The sequence below is a fragment of the Oncorhynchus nerka genome, linkage group LG13 (assembly GCF_034236695.1).
Source record: "Oncorhynchus nerka isolate Pitt River linkage group LG13, Oner_Uvic_2.0, whole genome shotgun sequence".
Taxonomy (NCBI): domain Eukaryota; kingdom Metazoa; phylum Chordata; class Actinopteri; order Salmoniformes; family Salmonidae; genus Oncorhynchus; species Oncorhynchus nerka.
In genome coordinates, this window is record NC_088408.1 from 3616216 (window position 1) to 3643947 (window position 27732).

At 50.1% G+C, this 27732-nt stretch overlaps 1 protein-coding gene across 1 annotated transcript in view; it reads right to left on the reverse strand.

Annotated features, from left to right (window-relative positions):
- LOC135574578 (protein phosphatase 1 regulatory subunit 14C-like) overlaps positions 1-13691 on the reverse strand; it is a 79004-nt gene extending 65313 nt beyond the window's left edge. The window contains exon 1 of the mRNA XM_065026032.1: positions 13434-13691. Within this exon, the coding sequence (XP_064882104.1) occupies positions 13434-13667 (234 nt within the window). The 5' untranslated portion in view covers positions 13668-13691. The remainder of the gene's footprint in view (positions 1-13433) is intronic.
- Between the last annotated feature and the right edge of the window lie 14041 nt (positions 13692-27732).

Genomic DNA, 27732 nt, shown 5'->3' on the forward strand with positions numbered 1-27732 from the left:
AGTCCTGCGACACAGCAGGGTAGACATTCACAGTCCTGCGACACAGCAGGGTAGACATTCACAGTCCTGCCACACAGCAGGGTAGAGATTCACAGTCCTGCGACACAGCAGGGTAGACATCCACAGTCCTGCCACACAGCAGGGTAGACATCCACAGTCCTGCGACACAGCAGGGTAGACATTCACAGTCCTGCGACACAGCAGGGTAGACATTCACAGTCCTGCGACACAGCAGGGTAGACATTCACAGTCCTGCCACACAGCAGGGTAGACATTCACAGTCCTGCCACACAGCAGGGTAGACATTCACAGTCCTGCGACACAGCAGGGTAGACATTCACAGTCCTGCCACACAGCAGGGTAGACATTCACAGTCCTGCGACACAGCAGGGTAGACATTCACAGTCCTGCCACACAGCAGGGTAGACATTCACAGTCCTGCGACACAGCAGGGTAGACATTCACAGTCCTGCCACACAGCAGGGTAGACATTCACAGTCCTGCGACACAGCAGGGTAGACATTCACAGTCCTGCCACACAGCAGGGTAGACATTCACAGTCCTGCCACACAGCAGGGTAGACATTCACAGTCCTGCCACACAGCAGGGTAGACATTCACAGTCCTGCCACACAGCAGGGTAGACATTCACAGTCCTGCCACACAGCAGGGTAGACATTCACAGTCATGCCACACAGCAGGGTAGAGATTAGAGGTCGACCGATTATGATTTTTCAACTCCGATACAGATTATTGGAGGACCAAAAAAAGCCGATACCGATTAATCGGCCGATTTTAATTTATTTACATTTACATTTAAGTCATTTAGCAGACGCTCTTATCCAGAGCGACTTACAAATTGGTGCTTTCACCTTATGACATCCAGTGGAACAGCCACTTTACAATAGTGCATCTAGGTCTTTTAAGGGGGGGGGGGGGGGTGAGAAGGATTACTTTATCCTATCCTAGGTATTCCTTAAAGAGGTGGGGTTTCAGGTGTCTCCGGAAGGTGGTGATTGACTCCGCTGTCCTGGCGTCGTGAGGGAGTTTGTTCCACCATTGGGGGGCCAGAGCAGCGAACAGCGAACAGTTACAACATTACAACAATACTGAATGAACACTTATTTTAACTTAATATAATACATCAATAAAATCAATTTAGCCTCAAATAAATAATGAAACATGTTCAATTTGGTTTAAATAGGGCAAAAACAAAGTGTTGGAGAAGAAAGTAAAAGTGCAATATGTGCTATGTAAGAAAGCTAACGTTTCAGTTCCTTGCTCAGAACATGAGAACATATGAAAGCTGGTGGTTCCTTTTAACATGAGTCTTCAATATTCCCAGGTAAGAAGTTTTAGGTTGTAGTTATTATAGTTATTATAGGACTATTTCTCTCTATACCATTTGTATTTCATATACCTTTGACTATTGGATGTTCTTATAGGCACTTTAGTATTGCCAGTGTAACAGTATAGCTTCCGTTCCTCTCCTCGCTCCTCCCTGGGCTCGAACCAGCAACACAACGACAACAGCCACCACATCGAAGCAGGGTTACCCATGCAGAGCAAGGGGAACAACTACTAGAAGGCTCAGAGCGAGTGAAGTTTGAAACGCTATTAGCGCGCACCCCACTAACTAGCTAGCCATTTCACTTCGGTTACACCAGCCTAATCTCTGGAGTTGATGGGCTTGAAGTCATAAAACAGCGCAATGCTCGACGCACAACAAAGAGCTGCTGGCAAAACGCACGAAAGTGCTGTTTGAATGAATGCTTACGAGCCTGCTGTGGCCAACCCCTGCTCAGTCAGACTGTTCTATCAAATCATAGACTTAGTTATAACATGATAACACACAGAAATACGGGCCTTAGGTCATTAGTAACCGGAAGGTTGCAAGTTCAAATCCCCGAGCTGACATGGTACAAATCTGTCATTCTGCCCCTGAACAGGCAGTTGCCTAGTTAAATAAAATACATGAAAAATTAATATGGTCGAATCCGGATACCATCATCTCGAAAACAAAACGTTTATTCTTTCAGTGAAATACGGAACTGTTACGTATTTTATCTAACGGGTGGCATCGCTAAGTCTAAATATTCCTGTTACATTGCACAACCTTCAACGTTATGTCATAATTACATAAAATTCTGGCACATTAGTTCGCAATGAGCCAGGTGGCCCAAACTGTTGCATATACACTGACTCTGCGTGCAATGAACGCAAGAGAAGTGGCACAATTTCACCTGGTTAATATTGCCTGCTAACCTGGATTAATTTTAGCTAAATATGCAGGTTAAAAATATATACTTGTGTATTGATTTTAAGAAAGGCATTGATGTTTATGGTTAAGTACACATTGGAGCAATGACAGTCGTTGATTTATTGTTTTTTATAAGATAAGTGTAATACTAGCTAGCAACTTACCTTGGCTTCTTACTGCATTTGCGTAACAGGCCGTCTCCTCGTGGAGTGCAATGTAATCAGGTGGTTAGAGCGTTGGACTAGTTAACTGTAAGATTGCAAGATTGGATCCCCCGAGCTGACAAGGTAAAAATCTGTCAGGCAGAACGTTCCTAGGCCGTCATTGAATTGAAAATAAGAATGTGTTCTTAACTGACTTGCCTGGTTAAAGGTGTAAAAAAAAAAAAGAATCGGCAAAATTGTCGCCCAAAAATGAAATCGGCCCTAATTATTCGGCCATTCCAATTAATCGTTCAACCTCTAGTCTGTTGGGTTGGTGGGTCCTGTGTAGTCTGACCCATTATGGTGTTGAGGTTGTGTTCCAGTTGTGTTCCAGGTGGGTTGTTAGGTGGGGGTGGGGTCTGTTAGGAGGGGTGGGGTCTGTTAGGAGGGGCGGGGTCTGTTAGGAGGGGCGGGGTCTGTTAGGAGGGGTGGGGTCTGTTAGGAGTGGGTGGGGTCTGTTAGGAGGGGAGGGGTCTGTTAGGAGGGGGGGGGTCTGTTGTGGAGGGGGTAGAGTCTGTTAGGAGGGGGTGGGGTAGGAGGTGGGCTGTTCTGCTGGCTTCTCTGGAGGAGTGTCCTGTTCTGCCACACATCAGCTTCCTCACCTCCTCCTTCAATATTGTTAGCTGGGCCGCGTGTTCCTCTGTTAGCTGGGCCGCGGGGTCCTCTGTTAGCTGGGCCGCGGGGTCCTCTGTTAGCTGAGCCGCGTGGTACTCTGTTAGCTGGGCCGCGTGGTCCTCTGTTAGCTGGGCCGCGTGGTCCTCTGTTAGCTGGGCCGCGTGTTCCTCTGTTAGCTGGGCCGCGGGGTCCTCTGTTAGCTGGGCCGCGTGGTCCTCTGTTAGCTGAGCCGCGTGGTCCTCTGTTAGCTGGGCCGCGTGGTCCTCTGTTAGCTGGGCCGCGTGGTCCTCTGTTAGCTGGGCCGCGTGGTCCTCTGTTAGCTGGAGTGGAGTCCAGTGTGTGTGTAGAGGCCCCAGCGATGTACTGGGCCGTACGCACTACCCTCTGTAGTACAATGCTATCAAGGATGGTGCAGTGGCCATACCAAGCAGTGATGGAACCAGTCAAGATGCTCTCGATGGTGTAGCTGTAGAACCTTTTGAGGATCTCAGGACCCATGCTAAATCTTTTCAGTTTCCTGAGGGGGAATATGTTTTGTCGTGCCCTCTTCACGACTGTCTTGTTGTGTTTGGACCATGATAGTTTTTGGTGATGTGGACACCAAGGAACTTGAAGCTCTCAACCTGCTCCCCTGCAGCCCCGTCGATGAGAATGGGGGCGTGCTCGGTCCTCTTTTTCCTGTAGTCCACAATCGTCTCCTTTGTCTTGCTGGATGTTGAGGGAGGGGTCGTTGCCATGGCACCACGCTGGCAGAGACCTCCTCCCTTATAGGCCCTTTAAGAACTTCTCAGTCTGTATCCCGGCGTTAGAAAATTAGGCTCAGTTTGGATATGTATGTCCTACAACCGTCGTGTCGGCAGCAAACATGATGACAGTGTTGGAGTCGTGCACGGCCACTCAGCAAACATGATGTTGGAGTCGTGCACGGCCACTCAGCAAATTTGGTGTTGGAGTCATGCACGGCCACTCAGTAAACATGATGTTGGAGTCGTGCACGGCCACTCAGCAAATTTGGTGTTGGAGTCGTGCACGGCCACTCAGTAAACTTGGTGTTGGAGTCGTGCACGGCCACTCAGCAAACTTGGTGTTGGAGTCGTGCACGGCCACTCAGTAAACTCGGTGTTGGAGTCGTGCACGGCCACTCAGTAAACTTGGTGTTGGAGTCGTGCACAGCCACTCAGTAAACTTGGTGTTGGAGTCGTGCACGGCCACTCAGCAAACTTGGTGTTGGAGTCGTGCACGGCCACTCAGCAAACTTGGTGTTGGAGTCGTGCACGGCCACTCAGCAAACATGATGACAGTGTTGGAGTCGTGCACGGCCACTCAGCAAACATGATGACAGTGTTGGAGTCGTGCACGGCCACTCAGCAAACATGATGACAGTGTTGGAGTCGTGCACGGCCACTCAGTAAACTTGGTGTTGGAGTCGTGCACGGCCACTCAGCAAACATGATGACAGTGTTGGAGTCGTGCACGGCCACTCAGCAAACATGATGACAGTGTTGGAGTCGTGCACGGCCACTCAGCAAACATGATGTTGGAGTCGTGCACGGCCACTCAGCAAATTTGGTGTTGGAGTCATCTACGGCCACTCAGTAAACATGATGTTGGAGTCGTGCACGGCCACTCAGCAAATTTGGTGTTGGAGTCATGCACGGCCACTCAGTAAACTTGGTGTTGGAGTCGTGCACGGCCACTCAGCAAACTTGGTGTTGGAGTCGTGCACGGCCACTCAGTAAACTCGGTGTTGGAGTCGTGCACGGCCACTCAGTAAACTTGGTGTTGGAGTCGTGCACAGCCACTCAGTAAACTTGGTGTTGGAGTCGTGCACGGCCACTCAGCAAACATGATGACAGTGTTGGAGTCGTGCACGGCCACTCAGCAAACTTGGTGTTGGAGTCATGCACGGCCACTCAGCAAACTTGGTGTTGGAGTCGTGCACGGCCACTCAGTCGTGGGTGAACAGGGAGTACAGGAAGGGACTAAGTAATCAATCAAATGTGTTTATAAAGCCCTTTTTACATCAGCAGATGAGGGGCCCCAGTGTTGATGGTCATCGTGGCATACCTGGTAAATTAAGGATTAAATTAGTTTTTTTAATTGGCGGATGTGTTGTTACCTTCCCTCCCCACCTGGCGGAGGCCCATCAGGAAGTCCAGGATACAGTTGTAGAGGGAGGTGTTGTTACCTACCCTCCCCACCTGGCAGAGGCCCGTCAGGAAGTCCAGGATACAGTTGTAGAGGGAGGTGTTGTTACCTACCCTCCCCACCTGGCGGAGGCCCGTCAGGAAGTCCAGGATACAGTTGTAGAGGGAGGTGTTGTTACCTACCCTCCCCACCTGGCGGAGGCCCATCAGGAAGTCCATGATCCAGTTGTAGAGGGAGGTGTTGTTACCCTCCCCACCTGGCGGTGGCCCATCAGGAAGTCCAGGATACAGTTGCAGAGGGAGGGGTTGTTACCTACCCTCCCCACCTGGCGGAGGCCCATCAGGAAGTCCAGGATACAGTTGCAGTGGGAGGGGTTGTTACCTACCCTCCCCACCTGGCGGAGGCCCATCAGGAAGTCCAGGATACAGTTGCAGAGGGAGGGGTTGTTACCTTCCCTCCCCACCTGGCGGAGGCCCATCAGGAAGTCCAGGATACAGTTGTAGAGGGAGGTGTTGTTACCTACCCTCCCCACCTGGCAGAGGCCCGTCAGGAAGTCCAGGATACAGTTGTAGAGGGAGGTGTTGTTACCTACCCTCCCCACCTGGCGGAGGCCCATCAGGAAGTCCAGGATACAGTTGTAGAGGGAGGTGTTGTTACCTACCCTCCCCACCTGGCGGAGGCCCATCAGGAAGTCCATGATCCAGTTGTAGAGGGAGGTGTTGTTACCCTCCCCACCTGGCGGAGGCCCATCAGGAAGTCCAGGATACAGTTGTAGAGGGAGGTGTTGTTACCCTCCCCACCTGGCGGTGGCCCATCAGGAAGTCCAGGATACAGTTGCAGAGGGAGGGGTTGTTACCTACCCTCCCCACCTGGCGGAGGCCCATCAGGAAGTCCAGGATACAGTTGCAGTGGGAGGGGTTGTTACCTACCCTCCCTACCTGGCGGAGGCCCATCAGGAAGTCCAGGATACAGTTGCAGAGGGAGGGGTTGTTACCTTCCCTCCCCACCTGGCGGAGGCCCATCAGGAAGTCCAGGATACAGTTGTAGAGGGAGGTGTTGTTACCTACCCTCCCCACCTGGCAGAGGCCCGTCAGGAAGTCCAGGATACAGTTGTAGAGGGAGGTGTTGTTACCTACCCTCCCCACCTGGCGGAGGCCCATCAGGAAGTCCAGGATACAGTTGTAGAGGGAGGTGTTGTTACCTACCCTCCCCACCTGGCGGAGGCCCATCAGGAAGTCCAGGATACAGTTGTAGAGGGAGGTGTTGTTACCCTCCCCACCTGGCGGAGGCCCATCAGGAAGTCCAGGATACAGTTGTAGAGGGAGGTGTTGTTACCCTCCCCACCTGGCGGTGGCCCATCAGGAAGTCCAGGATACAGTTGCAGAGGGAGGGGTTGTTACCTACCCTCCCCACCTGGCGGAGGCCCATCTGGAAGTCCAGGATACAGTTGCAGAGGGAGGTGTTGTTACCCTCCCCACCTGGTGGAGGCCCATCAGGAAGTCCAGGATACAGTTGCAGAGGGAGGGGTTCAGTCCCAGAGTCCCAAGCTTGGGGATGAGCTTGGAGGGGACTATGGTGTTGAACGCTGAGCTGTTGTCAATGAACAGCATTCTTACGTAGGTGTTCCTCTTGTCCAGGTGGGTGAGGGCATTTTGGGAGTGGATCCAGGGATGATGGTGTTGATGTTGACCAGTCTTTCAAAGCATTTCACGGTTATAGATGGGTCATTTAGGCAGGTTACCTTGGTGTTCTTGGACTCTGGGATTTATGGAGGTCTGCTTGAAACATGTAGGTATAACAGACTGGGTCCGGGAGGGGTTGAAAATGTTATGTGAAGACACCTGCCAGCTGGTCAGCGCATGCTCTGAGTGCACATCCTGGTATTCTATCTGGCCCCAAGGCCTTGTGAATGTTAACCTGTTTAAAAGATCTTACTCACATTGGCTGCGGAAAGCGAGATCACACAGTCGTCTGGAACAACTGGTGCTGTCATGCATGGTTCAGTGTTGCTTGAGATCACACCGTCGTCCGGAACTCCTCCAGAAACTTGCCTCGAGGCGAGCATTCAGCTTGTTCTGGATAGTCCTTGGTAGTAAGAATCCTTCCAGGTAATTTAGTCAAATATCAAGGTTTCTCTCTTTCTCTCTCGGCTAGAACATAACGTTCTGAGAACTATGTGTTTGTTCGAGCTTGGTGAGTGTGGGGCTGTCTTATGGCTACTTTGCATACAACCTTCCCAAAGCATTCTGGGAATGACGCAGGAACATTCTCAGCACATTTAAGGAACTTGACAACAACAACAAAAAGTTATGTTCTTGGTATTTCATTACTTTAACAGAACGTTTCCGAAACGTTCAAATATGGTTACATTTCATTTGACATTTTGGTAAATCTTTTAAAGGAATGTTCTCCAACTGGTTTGACATTAGGAATGTTCAGAGAACGTTCTAAGAATTTCATTTAAAAACATGTACATTCCATTCTCAGTGTCAAAAAAAAACCTCTCTCTTCTATCTTCTATCTTGTTAAGTGTGTTCAGGTGGGTTGGCCGAGTCCACTATTTGGCCAGACCTGATCTTAATGAGTGCTTGTTTCCTTTGAAATGGGGTCTGTTTATAGAGTAAAGAAACCTGGCATCCATCCTGGTGACACAGCGGACTCATTCCATGGATAGAAAACAGAAGACCACCGGTTAAAATCCCACTGATGCCGTGCCACAATAAAGGAAATACATCGTGCTATTAAAATTATTATTGAAACATTCAAGTGAAGGAATTTACTCAAAAACCTCAAAATAACCTTTAACTTCCATTCTCAGAGCGGCAATAAAACCTCCCAGTAAAACATTCTATTTCACCAGTCAGGAAACGTACGGCTTCATTCCCCACAACCAATGTGAAACCAAACATATACCTTCCCACAACTTCCAAGGAACCAAATGTGCTAGCTGGGCTCTCTCTCTCTCTCTCTCTGACTGCTGCAGCTGTGTTAACTCTGACTGGCTCTTATTGGCGCAGGGATCTATGAAGCGAGCAATGAGAACACACACACTCATTACACAGACCCCAACCCCATGTCTGTTCTGGCTGGCAGAAAACACACAAAGACTCGCTCGCTGTCACACACACACAGCCCGTCATACCTCTGTGATGACAGACTGCCGTGTGTCACTAAGGGAAGGAGGTCAGAGCGAGAGGAGCTGATTGGTTGACGGAGAGAAGCACAACATCAGCATGTCATTCATTAACCCACTGTCCTTCTTTCCTCCATTCTTCCTCTTCTCCTCTTCTTCTAGCCCCATCCCCCCTTTCTCTGCTTGGGCAGCATACTGCATGATACGCAGAACACACACACAAACCCCATACCAGAGGAGGCTATAGACACAGTATTACAACCCCATACCAGAGGAGACTATAGACACAGTATTACAACCCCATACCAGAGGAGACTATAGACACAGTATTAGAACCCCATACTAGAGGAGGCTATAGACACAGTATTACAACCCCATACCAGAGGAGGCTATAGACACAGTATTAGAACCCCATACCAGAGGAGGCTATAGACACAGTATTACAACCCCATACCAGAGGAGGCTATAGACACAGTATTACAACCCCATACCAGAGGAGACTATAGACACAGTATTAGAACCCCATACCAGAGGAGGCTATAGACACAGTATTACAACCCCATACCAGAGGAGACTATAGACACAGTATTAGAACCCCATACCAGAGGAGACTATAGACACAGTATTACAACCCCATACCAGAGGAGACTATAGGCACAGTATTACAACCCCATACCAGAGGAGACTATAGACACAGTATTAGAACCCCATACCAGAGGAGGCTATAGACACAGTATTACAACCCCATACCAGAGGAGGCTATAGACACAGTATTACAACCCCATACCAGAGGAGACTATAGACACAGTATTAGAACCCCATACTAGAGGAGGCTATAGACACAGTATTACAACCCCATACCAGAGGAGACTATAGACACAGTATTAGAACCCCATACCAGAGGAGGCTATAGACACATTATTAGAACCCCATACCAGAGGAGGCTATAGACACAGTATTACAACCCCATACCAGAGGAGACTATAGACACAGTATTAGAACCCCATACCAGAGGAGGCTATAGACACAGTATTAGAACCCCATACCAGAGGAGGCTATAGACACAGTATTACAACCCCATACCAGAGGAGGCTATAGACACAGTATTAGAACCCCATACCAGAGGAGACTATAGACACAGTATTACAACCCCATACCAGAGGAGACTATAGACACAGTATTAGAACCCCATACCAGAGGAGGCTATAGACACAGTATTACAACCCCATACCAGAGGAGGCTATATACACAGTATTACAACCCCATACCAGAGGAGGCTATAGACACAGTATTACAACCCCATACCAGAGGAGGCTATAGACACAGTATTACAACCCCATACCAGAGGAGGCTATAGACACAGTATTACAACCCCATACCAGAGGAGGCTATAGACACAGTATTACAACCCCATACCAGAGGAGGCTATAGACACAGTATTACAACCCCATACCAGAGGAGACTATAGACACAGTATTAGAACCCCATACCAGAGGAGGCTATAGACACAGTATTAGAACCCCGTAGACACAGTATTACAACCAGAGGAGACTATAGACACAGTATTAGAACCCCATACCAGAGGAGGCTATAGACACAGTATTAGAACCCCATACCAGAGGAGGCTATAGACACAGTATTAGAACCCCATACCAGAGGAGGCTATAGACACAGTATTAGAACCCCATACCAGAGGAGGCTATAGACACAGTATTAGAACCCCATACCAGAGGAGACTATAGACACAGTATTAGAACCCCATACCAGAGGAGGCTATAGACACAGTATTAGAACCCCGTACCAGAGGAGGCTATAGACACAGTATTAGAACCCCATACCAGAGGAGGCTATAGACACAGTATTAGAACCCCGTACCAGAGGAGACTATAGACACAGTATTAGAACCCCATACCAGAGGAGACTATAGACACAGTATTAGAACCCCATACCAGAGGAGACTATAGACACAGTATTAGAACCCCATACCAGAGGAGACTATAGACACAGTATTAGAACCCCATACCAGAGGAGACTATAGACACAGTATTAGAACCCCATACCAGAGGAGACTATAGACACAGTATTAGAACCCCATACCAGAGGAGGCTATAGACACAGTATTACAACCCCATCCCCATAACACCAAATCACATCCACATAACACCAAATCACATCCCCAAAACACCAAATCACATCCCCATAAGACCAAATCACATCCCCAAAACACCAAATCACATCCCCATAACACCAAATCACATCCCCAAAACACCAAATCACATCCACATAACACCAAATCACATCCCCATAACACCAAATCACACCCCCATAACACCAAATCACATCCCCATAACACCAAATCACATCCCCATAACACCAAATCACACCCTCATAACACCAAATCACATCCCCAAAACACCAAATCACATCCCCATAACACCAAATCACACCCCCATAACACCCCCATAACACCAAATCACATCCCCAAAACACCAAATCACATCCCCATAACACCAAATCACTTCCCCATAACACCAAATCACAAAAGGTGGGCCTGGCAGATTGTAAAGGTGGGCCTGGCAGATTGTAAAGGTGGGCCTGGCAGATTGTAAAGGTGGGCCTGGCAGATTGTAAAGGTGTGCTTGGCAGATTGTAAAGGTGGGCCTGGCAGATTGTAAAGGTGTGCTTGTCTTTCATCTGTTCTGCTCCACCCTCACTGCGCTGCTCCACCCTCACTGTTCTGCTCCACCCTCACTGTTCTGCTCCACCCTCACTGTTCTGCTCCACCCTCACTGTGCTGCTCCACCCTCACTGTTCTGCTCCACCCTCACTGTTCTGCTCCACCCTCACTGTTCTGCTCCACCCTCACTGTTCTGCTCCACCCTCACTGTGCTGCTCCACCCTCACTGTTCTGCTCCACCCTCACTGCGCTGCTCCACCCTCACTGCTCTGCTCCACCCTCACTGTTCTGCTCCACCCTCACTGCGCTGCTCCACCCTCACTGTTCTGCTCCACCCTCACTGCGCTGCTCCACCCTCACTGCGCTGCTCCACCCTCACTGTGCTGCTCCACCCTCACTGAGCTGCTCCACCCTCACTGTGCTGCTCCACCCTCACTGCGCTGCTCCACCCTCACTGTTCTGCTCCACCCTCACTGTGCTGCTCCACCCTCACTGCGCTGCTCCACCCTCACTGCGCTGCTCCACCCTCACTGCGCTGCTCCACCCTCACTGCGCTGCTCCACCCTCACTGTTCTGCTCCACCCTCACTGCGCTGCTCCACCCTCACTGCGCTGCTCCACCCTCACTGCGCTGCTCCACCCTCACTGCGCTGCTCCACCCTCACTGCGCTGCTCCACCCTCACTGCGCTGCTCCACCCTCACTGCGCTGCTGCCTTCCCCAGGAAGAGACACTGCAGCCTGGGGGGAGTGAGGACAGTAGACCAGGGAGAGCAAGGGAGCTGAATAATCGACCCAAAGCGCCCATAAAAACAGTCCTGGGTAACTGCATACATGGAGTGTATCTGAAGGTGAGTGAGTCAACAGAAGTGGGAGGGTCAACAGAAGTGGGAGGGTCAACAGAAGTGGGAGGGTCAACAGAAGTGGGCGGGTCAACAGAAGTGTAACATTTTAGCTAAGCTTAACCCTAATCCCTTTTCCTAACCTTAACCTCATTCTCCTAACCTGCCACTTAATTATCCTAAATGTGCTCCATGAATCCTCCTAACCTGCCACGTTAGTCATCTTAACCTGCCACGTTATTCCTCCTAACCTGCCACGTTAGTCATCTTAACCTGCCACGTTAGTCATCTTAACCTGCCACGTTATTCCTCCTAACCTGCCACGTTATTCCTCCTAACCTGCCACGTTAGTCATTTTAACCTGCTACGTAAACGTTAAGCCGTGGTGCACCTGGCTAAGAGCGGTCTAACCATAATAGAGCGTTCATTTTACTGGCTGTTGATTCACCCACTTCTTTTGCAATGCCTCACTGTGTTTCAAACACACTGCGTTGCCTGTTGTGAGTGGGAGACATCTATCTTCAGGTCAGACACTATTGATCCCACATCATTTAAAGGCCTCGCTATGATAAAGCACATACTACAACAAAAAAAAGGTGCCATCTAGAACCTAAAATGGTTCTTCGGCTTTTCTGTTCCAGGTAGAACCCTTTTCTGTTCCAGGTAGAACTCATTTTGGTTCCAGGTAGAACTCTTTTCGGTTCCAGGTAGAACCCTTTTCTGTTCCAGGTAGAACTCTTTTCGGTTCCAGGTAGAACTCTTTTCGGTTCCAGGTAGAACTATTTTCAGTTCCAGGTAGAACTCTTTTTCGGTTCCAGGTAGAACTAATTTTGGTTCCAGGTAGAACTCTTTTCGGTTCCAGGTAGAACTCTTTTCAGTTCCAGGTAGAACCCTTTTTGGTTCCAGGTAGAACTATTTTCGGTTCCAGGTAGAACTCTTGAGTTCCAAAAGGGGCACAACTTTGGTTTTAGGAGTGTGGGGTTGGGGGAGGGGGGGCATATCTATTATCATTACAAGTTGTCATCCAGTCAGATAAACAAACAGCCGACCGACCGCCAGGGGCCGTCCACATGGTCCTAAAGCCCTCCGTTTTGTATCACATTACAATGATAAAACAGGGGGGGTGGGGGCAAAAATGCTATTTTAGTATGTGGGGGGTGGGGGCAAAAATGCTATTTTAGAATGTGGGGGGGACATGTCCCCCCGTCCCCAGTGAAAGTTGCACCCATGAGTAAAACCGTTTCCAAAGACAATTCTACCTGGAACCAAAAAAAAGGTTCTACCTGGAACCAACAAATAGGTTATCCTATGGGGACAGCCAAAGAGCCCTTTTTGGAAGCCTTTTTTCTAAGAGAGTACCCAGTGGAGAGGAGACTAGACTATCGAGGGCGTTTAGGTTTATTTACTGCTACTACCTACAGAAATATTATGCACCAGAATGCTAGACTATAAAGTAGCCTACTATCGCCAATAATAATACACTGTAGCATACAGTCAGAGGAATCAACGGAATATATTATACCACCAGCCAGGTCGGGGAAAAGCCCTTCTCTCCTCACCTCACAGTCGTACAGATCGCTCAGTTGTTCAATAATCCACTCCTCCAAGATCAGTCTCTTCCGCAGCTCCTTCCTGTCGTATTTCACCGTCACTTTCCCCTGCTTCCTCTGGACCGGGTCGTCCCGCGGCATGGGTCCGGACCCAGCGCACCCTACCCCGGCCAGCGGCTGGAAGAACACCCGGCTGGCGGCCGCAGGCAACGGGGCGCTCGTCTCGGTGCTGGCGGCTGACATTGCAGTGTTTTTTGTGTGTGTGTGAGAGAGAGAGAGAGAGAGCGACGGAGGGAGCTGCCTGGCTAAGAAATGAACACCGTTTTTAAAACACCTGCTACTTGAAATACAGCGCGCTCAGAGGAGGGCAGAGATGATGTGTGTGATAGCCTAGCGGCCAGCCTAATACCAATGATGGATTTACCCATTAGGCAACACTTCATTTGAAAAGGGGTCCTTATTACTGTGTAATTCATTGTGATAATACATGGTTGTAACTAACTGATGGTAATTGCAGTCTGTAATTACAGAGGTGTAACAACGAATGTTAAAACAAATGTTAAAGTTTCAGATAGCATCCATACATTTTTTTCCAGCTTGTGTAACGGATGTGAAACGGCTAGCTAGTTAGCGGTGGTGCGCGCTAAATAGCGTTTCAATTGGTGACGTCACTTGCTCTGAGATCTTGAAGTAGTGGTTCCCCCTTTGCTCTGCAAGGGCCGCGGCTTTTGTGGAGCGATGGGTAACGATGCTTCGTGGGTGACTGTTGTTGATGTGTTGCAGAGGGTCCCTGGTTACACACATTTCAGCACAAATCATGTGATGCGACAAGCGTTAACCTGATTGGTTGACTCTGCAACAAAGGGTTCTGGAGTATGATTCCCAGGCCCAATGGCAAAAAAGGAGTTCACAATGCCTATAAATTGTTAAATGAATACATGGCGCATCTTAGCTAGCAAGCTAGACATCATCATAAATCAAGGTCGACAAATCCTTTTTAAAATTATTATCATATGAAGAGAAATGATAGATAAAACGTATCGGTGCTCATTGGCCATAAACATTACGCAAATTAAATAATGAGTGGTTTGGATGGAATCTGTGGCTAACTGCAAGCGTTGCAAAGCAATCACTAGCCTGCTATTCAGTGGAGTGGGTGTGTGGTCCAAGTCTGGGTTTAAGGGGTCTCTTTTCCAACCTTAACAGGTTAAACATTCGCATGAAACACAATGGGACAGGAAAGGTTGAATACATTGGTCATGCTGTCAATCCAGTATGACCTCTGCCGTGTTCAAGACCACTGGAAACTTGGAAATCTCAGACTTCAGTCAGTTCAAGACAACCAAGAACTCTGAAAAAAATTTGCTCTGAATGGGAAAATACATTTTGATCGGTCATCCAACTTCCAAGTTGGGGACTCTGGCCTCTTTCTAGAGCTCCGAACTGAAGATTACCGACGTACTCCCCCCCCCCCCCCCCCCAGAGTTCCCAGTTGCCTTGAAAGCACCATAAATCCAGAGAATGCCAGACTAACAAAATTTGCCCACAAGAAGGACCGTCGCGCCACCTTCCTGCTCAAGTGAGCACAAGCACAAGAAGGTCCAAAAATGTCTTGCATGCTGCTGCATAGATGATGTAATGTGCCAGGGAGACATGTATACTGTAGCTAAGAAAGTAATACTAAGTGTATGTTGTGTAGTAATATGCCAGGGAGACATGTATACTGTAGCTAAGAAAGTAGTACTCTAACCACTCCAACTCTATGTACACTCTAACCACTAGGCTACCCTGCCCCCTCTACACTCTAACCACTAGGCTACCCTGCCCCCTCTACACTCTAACCACTCTAACCACTCCAACTCTAAGTACACTCTAACCACTAGGCTACCCTGCCGCCCCTCCACTCTAACCACTAGGCTACCCTGCCCCCTCTACACTCTAACCACTAGGCTACCCTGCCGCCCCTACACTCTAACCACTAGGCTACCATGCCTCCTCTACACTCTAACCACTAGGCTACCCTGCCCCCTCTACACTCTAACCACTAGGCTACCCTGCCGCCCCTCCACTCTAACCACTAGGCTACCCTGCCGCCTCTACACTCTAACCACTCTAACCACTCCAACTCTAAGTACACTCTAACCACTAGGCTACCCTGCCCCCTCTACACTCTAACCACTAGGCTACCCTGCCCCCTCTACACTCTAACCACTAGGCTACCCTGCCCCCTCTACACTCTAACCACTCTAACCACTCCAACTCTAAGTACACTCTAACCACTAGGCTACCCTGCCGCCCCTCCACTCTAACCACTAGGCTACCCTGCCCCCTCTACACTCTAACCACTAGGCTACCCTGCCGCCCCTACACTCTAACCACTAGGCTACCATGCCTCCTCTACACTCTAACCACTAGGCTACCCTGCCGCCCCTCCACTCTAACCACTAGGCTACCCTGCCGCCCCTCCACTCTAACCACTAGGCTACCCTGCCGCCCTCCACTCTAACCACTAGGCTACCCTGCCGCCCTCCACTCTAACCACTAGGCTACCCTGCCGCCCCTCCACTCTAACCACTAGGCTACCCTGCCGCCCTCCACTCTAACCACTAGGCTACCCTGCCGCCCTCCACTCTAACCACTAGGCTACCCTGCCGCCCTCCACTCTAACCACTAGGCTACCCTGCCGCCCCTCCACTCTAACCACTAGGCTACCCTGCCGCCCCTCCACTCTAACCACTAGGCTACCCTGCCGCCCCTCCACTCTAACCACTAGGCTACCCTGCCGCCCTCCACTCTAACCACTAGGCTACCCTGCCGCCCCTCCACTCTAACCACTAGGCTACCCTGCCGCCCCTCCACTCTAACCACTAGGCTACCCTGCCGCCCCTCCACTCTAACCACTAGGCTACCCTGCCGCCCCTCCACTCTAACCACTAGGCTACCCTGCCGCCCCTCCACTCTAACCACTAGGCTACCCTGCCGCCCTCCACTCTAACCACTAGGCTACCCTGCCGCCCCTCCACTCTAACCACTAGGCTACCCTGCCGCCCCTCCACTCTAACCACTAGGCTACCCTGCCGCCCCTCCACTCTAACCACTAGGCTACCCTGCCCCCTCTACACTCTAACCACTAGGCTACCCTGCCGCCCCTCCACTCTAACCACTAGGCTACCCTGCCGCCCTCCACTCTAACCACTAGGCTACCCTGCCGCCCCTCCACTCTAACCACTAGGCTACCCTGCCGCCCCTCCACTCTAACCACTAGGCTACCCTGCCCCCTCTACACTCTAACCACTAGGCTACCCTGCCGCCCCTCCACTCTAACCACTAGGCTACCCTGCCGCCCCTCCACTCTAACCACTAGGCTACCCTGCCGCCCCTACACTCTAACCACTAGGCTACCCTGCCCCCTCTACACTCTAACCACTAGGCTACCCTGCCGCCTCTACACTCTAACCACTAGGTTACCCTGCCGCCTCTACACTCTAACCACTAGGCTACCCTGCCGCCCCTCCACTCTAACCACTAGGCTACCCTGCCGCCCCTCCACTCTAACCACTAGGCTACCCTGCCGCCCCTCCACTCTAACCACTAGGCTACCCTGCCGCCCCTCCACTCTAACCACTAGGCTACCCTGCCGTAATCTCCGGACACCCAGCGCATCTGTCCACAAGAGATTACAACATTGTGATCGTTACTGAATGCAGTGCAGTGGAGAAGAAACTAAAAACACTCGATTGGTGAATTTAGGGAAAATTGAGTGGAAACAAGCATTTGTTGTTATACTTCTGTAATTACAGACTGCAATTAGCACCAGTTGCCATATTATTATTATAGTGTAATTGAGTTATTGTGAGGGGAACGGCACCTCAGTACCTCCAGGCTCTGATCAGGCCCTACACCCAAACAAGGGCACTGCGTTCATCCACCTCTGGCCTGCTCGCCTCCCTACCACTGAGGAAGTACAGTTCCCGCTCAGCCCAGTCAAAACTGTTCGCTGCTCTGGCCCCCCAATGGTGGAACAAACTCCCTCACGACGCCAGGACAGCGGAGTCAATCACCACCTTCCGGAGACACCTGAAACCCCACCTCTTTCAGGAATACCTAGGATAGGATAAAGTAATCCTTCTCACCCCCCCCCCCCCTTAAAAACCTAGATGCACTATTGTAAAGTGGCTGTTCCACTGGATGTCATAAGGTGAAAGCACCAATTTGTAAGTCGCTCTGGATAAGAGCGTCTGCTAAATGACTTAAATGTAAATGTAACAACGCTTGTTGGTGTTATTACAAATAATTACACTGTAAAAAGGACCATTCATTATGCTGAATCAAATGTGTTAGTGCCGAGATGGAACAAATACCTGCATGTTAAACAAATACAATGTTTAAAGCTTGATAAACATTTTAACCTTGATGAAGCCTTTTAGATAGGCCCAACCTTTAGATATTTTATTAAATTAGTTATAAGAAAATTGATCAGGTCCTTACATTAGATCTGGCACTTATAATGAACAAAAATAGAAAAAGCAACATGCAATTATTTCAACGATTTTTTTTTTTTACGGAGGTAATTCGTATAAGGGAATCAGTCAATTGAAATAAATTCATTAGGCCCTAATCTAGGGACTTCACCTGAAAGGGCATAGGCACACCCACTGGGGAGCCAGGACCAGCCAAACAGAATTCATTTTCCCACACAAAATAGCATTATTACAGACAGAAATACCCACTCAGTTTCATCAGCTGCCAGGGCGGCTGGTCTCAAGACGATCCCGCAGGTGAAGAAGCCTGATGTGGAGGTCCTGGACTGGCCTGGTTACACATGGTCAGCGGTTGTGAGGCCGGTTGGACATACTGCCAAATTCTCCAAAACGACGCTGGAGGCGGCTTATGGTAGAGAAATTAACATTATATTATCTGGCAACAGCTCCGTTGGACATTCCTGTAGTCAGCATGCCAACTCCCTCACGCTCCCTCAAAACTTGAGAGACATCTCTAGTGTTGTGACAAAACTGCACATTTGTGAGTTGCCTTTTATTGTCCCCAGCACAAGGTGCACCTATGTAATGACCATGCTGTTTAAATCAGCTTCTTGATATACCACACCTGCCAGGTGGATGGATTATCTTGGTAAAAGGAGAAATGCTCACTAACAGGGATGTAAACAAATTTGTGCACAACATTTGCGAGAAAAAAAAAGCTTTTTGTGCAAATGGAACATTTCTGGTATCTTTTTATTTCAGCTCATGAAACACGGGACCAACACTTTACACGTTGAGTTTATATATCTTGTTGTGTATATTTTTTCCACCCTCAACATTCGCTTAGACTATAAATGATTAGTGATCTATACATTTTAAAGTGGTGTCTGTTGTTGGGGTTTACCTACCCAGCTCCCCTCAGTCTCCCTACTAACCAAGGCAGCATCTCAAATGACACCCCGTTCCCTATGAAGTGGAAAGGAACTAGTGCAATTTGGGACAGACACATCCCTGTCTCCCTGTAGGTTTAACTTGGACCGATCCGTCTCTCTGCAGGCCCTGTCCTCTCCCAAAAGGGAGCAAAGAGCTGAGTGAGACTGTCATTAATACCCGAGCTTATATAAGATGATCACAAACGCTCTAAACTAATTCTGTCCCCAATCAGAGCTCTGTGCTTCTCCCCAACCGGGCTATATAACCACAGCGCACGTACGCACGCACGTACCCACGCAAGTAGGTTGTGGTTTAGTCTGCCCTCTGATGGTTTGAATGTGTAATAACAGCAGAAAAAAATCTCAAAACTGAGAAAACTAATTCTGACAAACTCAGTTTCCAAATAACATGAAATTTGTTTTATTGACATACACAGACAGAACAGTTGGGTAACTATGGAGACCAACAAAATGGAGTCCTTTACAGAACTCGATGTGGTTCCATACCCATTCCTTCTTCTCAGTGAAGGACTGTTGATATGTGTGTCTTAGTCAAAATATACACTTTGTAATTTATACATATAATATAATATCTATATATTGATAAGTATTTATAGATTCTTCATGTTAATTCCTTCAAAAAAATAAATGTAGACTGCCTCCTGTGTGGGATATGGAGTGTTCATGGGATGTAGACAGTTAAATGATGACGTCAACATGTTGCCCAGGATAAGACAGAATGACGTCAACATATTGCCCAGGATAAGACAGAATGACGTCAACATATTGCGGTAGACTGTTCACCGCGGTAGACTGTTCACCACAGTAGACTGTTCACCACAGACTGTTCACCACAGTAGACTATTCACCACGGTAGACTGTTCACCACAGTAGACTGTTCACCACAGTAGACTGTTCACCACGGTAGACTGTTCACCACGGTAGACTGTTCACCGTGGTAGACTGTTCACCGCGGTAGACTGTTCACCACGGTAGACTGTTCACCACAGTAGACTGTTCACCACAGTAGACTGTTCACCGCGGTAGACTGTTCACCACAGTAGACTGATCACCACATCACCACGGTAGACTGTTCACCACAGTAGACTGTTCACCGCGGTAGACTGTTCACCACAGTAGACTGTTCACCACGGTAGACTGTTCACCGCGGTAGACTGGACTGTTCACCGCGGTAGACTGTTCACCGTGGTAGACTGTTCACCACAGTAGACTGTTCATCACGGTAGACTGTTCACCACGGTAGACTGTTCACCGCGGTAGACTGTTCACCGCGGTAGACTGTTCACCACAGTAGACTGTTCACCGCGGTAGACTGTTCACCACAGTAGACTGTTCACCACAGTAGACTGTTCACCACGGTAGACTGTTCACCACGGTAGACTGTTCACCACGGTAGACTGTTCACCACGGTAGACTGGACTGTTCACCGCGGTAGACTGTTCACCGTGGTAGACTGATCACCACATCACCACGGTAGACTGTTCACCACAGTAGACTGTTCACCGCGGTAGACTGTTCACCACAGTAGACTGTTCACCACGGTAGACTGTTCACCGCGGTAGACTGTTCACCGCGGTAGACTGTTCACCGTGGTAGACTGTTCACCACAGTAGACTGATCACCACAGTAGACTGTTCACCACAGTAGACTATTCACCACGGTAGACTGTTCACCACAGTAGACTGTTCACCACGGTAGACTGTTCACCGTGGTAGACTGTTCACCGCGGTAGACTGTTCACCGCGGTAGACTGTTCACCACGGTAGACTGTTCACCACAGTAGACTGTTCACCACGGTAGACAGTTCACCACGGTAGACTGTTCACCGCGGTAGACTGTTCACCACAGTAGACTGATCACCACATCACCACGGTAGACTGTTCACCACAGTAGACTGTTCACCGCGGTAGACTGTTCACCACGGTAGACTGTTCACCGCGGTAGACTGGACTGTTCACCGCGGTAGACTGTTCACCGTGGTAGACTGTTCACCACGGTAGACTGTTCATCACGGTAGACTGTTCACCGCGGTAGACTGTTCACCGCGGTAGACTGTTCACCACAGTAGACTGATCACCACGGTAGACTGTTCACCACAGTAGACTGTTCACCGCGGTAGACTGTTCACCACAGTAGACTGTTCACCGCGGTAGACTGTTCACCACAGTAGACTGTTCACCACGGTAGACTGTTCACCACGGTAGACTGGACTGTTCACCGCGGTAGACTGTTCACCGTGGTAGACTGATCACCACATCACCACGGTAGACTGTTCACCACAGTAGACTGTTCACTAGACTGTTCACCACAGTAGACTGTTCACCACGATAGACTGTTCACCGCGGAACTGTTCATAGACTGTTCACTGTAGACTGTTCACCACAGTAGACTGATCACCACATCACCACGGTAGACTGTTCACCACGGTAGACTGTTCACCGCGGTAGACTGTTCACCGGGAATGAGACTATTCACCACGTTAGACTGTTCATAACTATTCATAGAACGGGTAGACTGATCACCGCGGTAGACTGATCACTGCGGTAGACTGATCACCGCGGTAGACTGATCACCGCGGTAGACTGTTCACCGCGGTAGACTGTTCACCGCGGTAGACTGTTCACCGCTGTAGACTGTTCACTGCGGTAGACTGTTCACCGCGGTAGACTGTTCACCGCGGTAGACTGTTCACCACGGTAGACTGATCACCACGGTAGACTGTTCACCACGGTAGACTGTTCACCACGGTAGACTGTTCACCACGGTAGACTGTTCACCACGGTAGACTGTTTACTATGGCAGACTGTTTACTACGGCAGACTGTTCACCACGGTAGACTGTTCACCGCGGTAGACTGTTTACTATGGCAGACTGTTTACCGCGGCAGACTGTTCACCGCGGTAGACTGTTCACCGCGGTAGACTGTTCACCGCGGTAGACTGTTCACCGCGGTAGACTGTTCACCACGGTAGACTGTTCACCGCGGTAGACTGTTTACTATGGCAGACTGTTTACTACGGTAGACTGTTCACCACGGTAGACTGTTTACCACGGTAGACTGTTTACTATGGTAGACTGTTTACTATGGTAGACTGTTCACCACGGTAGACTGTTTACCACGGTAGACTGTTTACTACGGTAGACTGTTCACCACGGTAGACTGTTTACTATGGCAGACTGTTTACTACGGTAGACTGTTCACCACGGTAGACTGTTCACTACGACAGACTGTTCACCGCGGTAGACTGTTTACTACGACAGACTGTTCACGGAGTGCTTGAGATGGACTACATTGCAGTAAGCATCACTGATCTACAAATGTGCATCACAGATGACGGTGTAATAGAACAATGACGTGCTGAAGATCATCGATTCTGTTGCCTTGCTCGAACGGATCTCTTCAAACCAGCTGTGTGTCTGACACGTTGGGAATGAATATCTGTTCTGTTTATAACTAATAGAACGGGTTTACTGTGGCGGCCGACACCAGTCACCGAGCCGCATCGCTTTCTGATCAGTAGCAGCAGCAGTAACTTATTGTATAAACCCTTGATCATAAATAGGATCATGGCCTGCAGGAAGATGTTTTAGGGGGTCGGAGTGCTGACATTTTCCCTCCGAGGCTAGACTGTTCATGGCCTGCAGGAAGATGTTTTAGGGGGTCGGAGTGCTGACATTTTCCCTCCGAGGCTAGACTGTTCATGGCCTGCAGGAAGATGTTTTAGGGGTCGGAGTGCTGACATTTTCCCTCCGAGGCTAGACTGTTCATGGCCTGCAGGAAGATGTTTTAGGGGGTCGGAGTGCTGACATTTTCCCTCCGAGGCTAGACTGTTCATGGCCTGCAGGAAGATGTTTTAGGGGGTCGGAGTGCTGACATTTTCCCTCCGAGGCTAGACTGTTCATGGCCTGCAGGAAGATGTTTTAGGGGGTCGGAGTGCTGACATTTTCCCTCCGAGGCTAGACTGTTCATGGCCTGCAGGAAGATGTTTTAGGGGTCGGAGTGCTGACATTTTCCCTCCGAGGCTAGACTGTTCATGGCCTGCAGGAAGATGTTTTAGGGGGTCGGAGTGCTGACATTTTCCCTCCGAGGCTAGACTGTTCACCGCGGTAGACTGTTCATGGCCTGCAGGAAGATGTTTTAGGGGGTCGGAGTGCTGACATTTTCCCTCCGAGGCTAGACTGTTCACCACGGTAGACTGTTCATGGCCTGCAGGAAGATGTTTTAGGGGGTAGGAGTGCTGACATTTTCCCTCCGAGGCTAGACTGTTCATGGCCTGCAGGAAGATGTTTTAGGGGGTCGGAGTGCTGACATTTTCCCTCCGAGGCTAGACTGTTCAGCGCGGTAGACTGTTCATGGCCTGCAGGAAGATGTTTTAGGGGGTCGGAGTGCTGACATTTTCCCTCCGAGGCTAGACTGTTCATGGCCTGCAGGAAGATGTTTTAGGGGGTCGGAGTGCTGACATTTTCCCTCCGAGGCTAGACTGTTCATGGCCTGCAGGAAGATGTTTTAGGGGGTCGGAGTGCTGACATTTTCCCTCCGAGGCTAGACTGTTCAGCGCGGTAGACTGTTCATGGCCTGCAGGAAGATGTTTTAGGGGGTCGGAGTGCTGACATTTTCCCTCCGAGGCTAGACTGTTCACCGCGGTAGACTGTTCATGGCCTGCAGGAAGATGTTTTAGGGGGTCGGAGTGCTGACATTTTCCCTCCGAGGCTAGACTGTTCAGCGCGGTAGACTGTTCATGGCCTGCAGGAAGATGTTTTAGGGGGTCGGAGTGCTGACATTTTCCCTCCGAGGCTAGACTGTTCACCGCGGTAGACTGTTCATGGCCTGCAGGAAGATGTTTTAGGGGGTCGGAGTGCTGACATTTTCCCTCCGAGGCTAGACTGTTCACCACGGTAGACTGTTCATGGCCTGCAGGAAGATGTTTTAGGGGGTCGGAGTGCTGACATTTTCCCTCCGAGGCTAGACTGTTCACCGCGGTAGACTGTTCATGGCCTGCAGGAAGATGTTTTAGGGGGTCGGAGTGCTGACATTTTCCCTCCGAGGCTAGACTGTTCAGCGCGGTAGACTGTTCATGGCCTGCAGGAAGATGTTTTAGGGGGTCGGAGTGCTGACATTTTCCCTCCGAGGCTAGACTGTTCACCGCGGTAGACTGTTCATGGCCTGCAGGAAGATGTTTTAGGGGTCGGAGTGCTGACATTTTCCCTCCGAGGCTAGACTGTTCACCGCGGTAGACTGTTCATGGCCTGCAGGAAGATGTTTTAGGGGTCGGAGTGCTGACATTTTCCCTCCGAGGCTAGACTGTTCACCGCGGTAGACTGTTCATGGCCTGCAGGAAGATGTTTTAGGGGGTCGGAGTGCTGACATTTTCCCTCCGAGGCTAGACTGTTCACCGCGGTAGACTGTTCATGGCCTGCAGGAAGATGTTTTAGGGGGTAGGAGTGCTGACATTTTCCCTCCGAGGCTAGACTGTTCACCGCGGTAGACTGTTCATGGCCTGCAGGAAGATGTTTTAGGGGGTAGGAGTGCTGACATTTTCCCTCCGAGGCTAGACTGTTCACCGCGGTAGACTGTTCATGGCCTGCAGGAAGATGTTTTAGGGGGTCGGAGTGCTGACATTTTCCCTCCGAGGCTAGACTGTTCACCACGGTAGACTGTTCATGGCCTGCAGGAAGATGTTTTAGGGGGTCGGAGTGCTGACATTTTCCCTCCGAGGCTAGACTGTTCACCGCGGTAGACTGTTCATGGCCTGCAGGAAGATGTTTTAGGGGTCGGAGTGCTGACATTTTCCCTCCGAGGCTAGACTGTTCACCACGGTAGACTGTTCATGGCCTGCAGGAAGATGTTTTAGGGGTCGGAGTGCTGACATTTTCCCTCCGAGGCTAGACTGTTCACCACGGTAGACTGTTCATGGCCTGCAGGAAGATGTTTTAGGGGGTCGGAGTGCTGACATTTTCCCTCCGAGGCTAGACTGTTCACCGCGGTAGACTGTTCATGGCCTGCAGGAAGATGTTTTAGGGGGTAGGAGTGCTGACATTTTCCCTCCGAGGCTAGACTGTTCACCACGGTAGACTGTTCATGGCCTGCAGGAAGATGTTTTAGGGGGTAGGAGTGCTGACATTTTCCCTCCGAGGCTAGACTGTTCACCGCGGTAGACTGTTCATGGCCTGCAGGAAGATGTTTTAGGGGGTAGGAGTGCTGACATTTTCCCTCCGAGGCTAGACATGGCCTGCAGGAAGATGTTTTAGGGGGTAGGAGTGCTGACATTTTCCCTCCGAGGCTAGACTGGCGGTAGACTGTTCATGGCCTGCAGGAAGATGTTTTAGGGGGTCGGAGTGCTGACATTTTCCCTCCGAGGCTAGACTGTTCAGCGCGGTAGACTGTTCATGGCCTGCAGGAAGATGTTTTAGGGGGTAGGAGTGTTGACATTTTCCCTCCGAGGCTAGACTGTTCACCGCGGTAGACTGTTCATGGCCTGCAGGAAGATGTTTTAGGGGGTCGGAGTGTTGACATTTTCCCTCCGAGGCTAGACTGTTCAGCGCGGTAGACTGTTCACCGCGGTAGACTGTTCATGGCCTGCAGGAAGATGTTTTAGGGGGTCGGAGTGTTGACATTTTCCCTCCGAGGCTAGACTGTTCAGCGCGGTAGACTGTTCATGGCCTGCAGGAAGATGTTTTAGGGGGTCGGAGTGCTGGCATTTTCCCTCCGAGGCTAGACTGTTCACCGCGGTAGACTGTTCATGGCCTGCAGGAAGATGTTTTAGGGGGTCGGAGTGCTGGCATTTTCCCTCCGAGGCTAGACTGTTCACCGCGGTAGACTGTTCATGGCCTGCAGGAAGATGTTTTAGGGGGTCGGAGTGTTGACATTTTCCCTCCGAGGCTAGACTGTTCACCGCGGTAGACTGTTCATGGCCTGCAGGAAGATGTTTTAGGGGGTCGGAGTGTTGACATTTTCCCTCCGAGGCTAGACTGTTCACCGCGGTAGACTGTTCATGGCCTGCAGGAAGATGTTTTAGGGGGTCGGAGTGTTGACATTTTCCCTCCGAGGCTAGACTGTTCACCGCGGTAGACTGTTCATGGCCTGCAGGAAGATGTTTTAGGGGGTCGGAGTGTTGACATTTTCCCTCCGAGGCTAGACTGTTCACCGCGGTAGACTGTTCATGGCCTGCAGGAAGATGTTTTAGGGGTCGGAGTGTTGACATTTTCCCTCCGAGGCTAGAGGTAGACTGTTCATGGCCTGCAGGAAGATGTTTTAGGGGTAGGAGTGTTGACATTTTCCCTCCGAGGCTAGACTGTTCACCGCGGTAGACTGTTCATGGCCTGCAGGAAGATGTTTTAGGGGGTCGGAGTGTTGACATTTTCCCTCCGAGGCTAGACTGTTCAGCGCGGTAGACTGTTCACCGCGGTAGACTGTTCATGGCCTGCAGGAAGATGTTTTAGGGGTCGGAGTGTTGACATTTTCCCTCCGAGGCTAGACTGTTCAGGCGGTAGACTGTTCATGGCCTGCAGGAAGATGTTTTAGGGGTCGGAGTGCTGGCATTTTCCCTCCGAGGCTAGACTGTTCACCGCGGTAGACTGTTCATGGCCTGCAGGAAGATGTTTTAGGGGGTCGGAGTGCTGGCATTTTCCCTCCGAGGACTGTTCTAGACTGTTCACCGCGGTAGACTGTTCATGGCCTGCAGGAAGATGTTTTAGGGGTCGGAGTGTTGACATTTTCCCTCCGAGGCTAGACTGTTCACGGTAGACTGTTCATGGCCTGCAGGAAGATGTTTTAGGGGTCGGAGTGTTGACATTTTCCCTCCGAGGCTAGACTGTTCACCATGGTAGACTGTTCATGGCCTGCAGGAAGATGTTTTAGGGGTCGGAGTGTTGACATTTTCCCTCCGAGGCTAGACTGTTTTGTAGACTGTTCATGGCCTGCAGGAAGATGTTTTAGGGGGTCGGAGTGTTGACATTTTCCCTCCGAGGCTAGACTGTTCACCGCGGTAGACTGTTCATGGCCTGCAGGAAGATGTTTTAGGGGGTCGGAGTGTTGACATTTTCCCTCCAGGCTAGACTGTTCACCGCGGTAGACTGTTCATGGCCTGCAGGAAGATGTTTTAGGGGGTCGGATGTTGACATTTTCCCTCCGAGGCTAGACTGTTCAACGGTAGACTGTTCATGGCCTGTAGGAAGATGTTTTAGGGGTCGGAGTGTTGACATTTTCCCTCCGAGGCTAGACTGTTCACCGCGGTAGACTGTTCATGGCCTGCAGGAAGATGTTTTAGGGGTAGGAGTGTTGACATTTTCCCTCCGAGGCTAGACTGTTCACCGCGGTAGACTGTTCATGGCCTGCAGGAAGATGTTTTAGGGGGTCGGAGTGTTGACATTTTCCCTCCGAGGCTAGACTGTTCACCGCGGTAGACTGTTCATGGCCTGCAGGAAGATGTTTTAGGGGTCGGAGTGTTGACATTTTCCCTCCGAGGCTAGACTGTTCAAAGGGTAGACTGTTCATGGCCTGCAGGAAGATGTTTTAGGGGGTAGGAGTGTTGACATTTTCCCTCCGAGGCTAGACTGTTCACCGCGGTAGACTGTTCATGGCCTGCAGGAAGATGTTTTAGGGGGTAGGAGTGTTGACATTTTCCCTCCGAGGCTAGACTGTTCACCGCGGTAGACTGTTCATGGCCTGCAGGAAGATGTTTTAGGGGTCGGAGTGCTGACATTTTCCCTCCGAGGCTAGACTGTTCACCAGAAAGTAGACTGTTCATGGCCTGCAGGAAGATGTTTTAGGGGTCGGAGTGCTGGCATTTTCCCTCCGAGGCTAGACTGTTCAGCGCGGTAGACTGTTCAGGCCTGCAGGAAGATGTTTTAGGGGTCGGAGTGCTGGCATTTTCC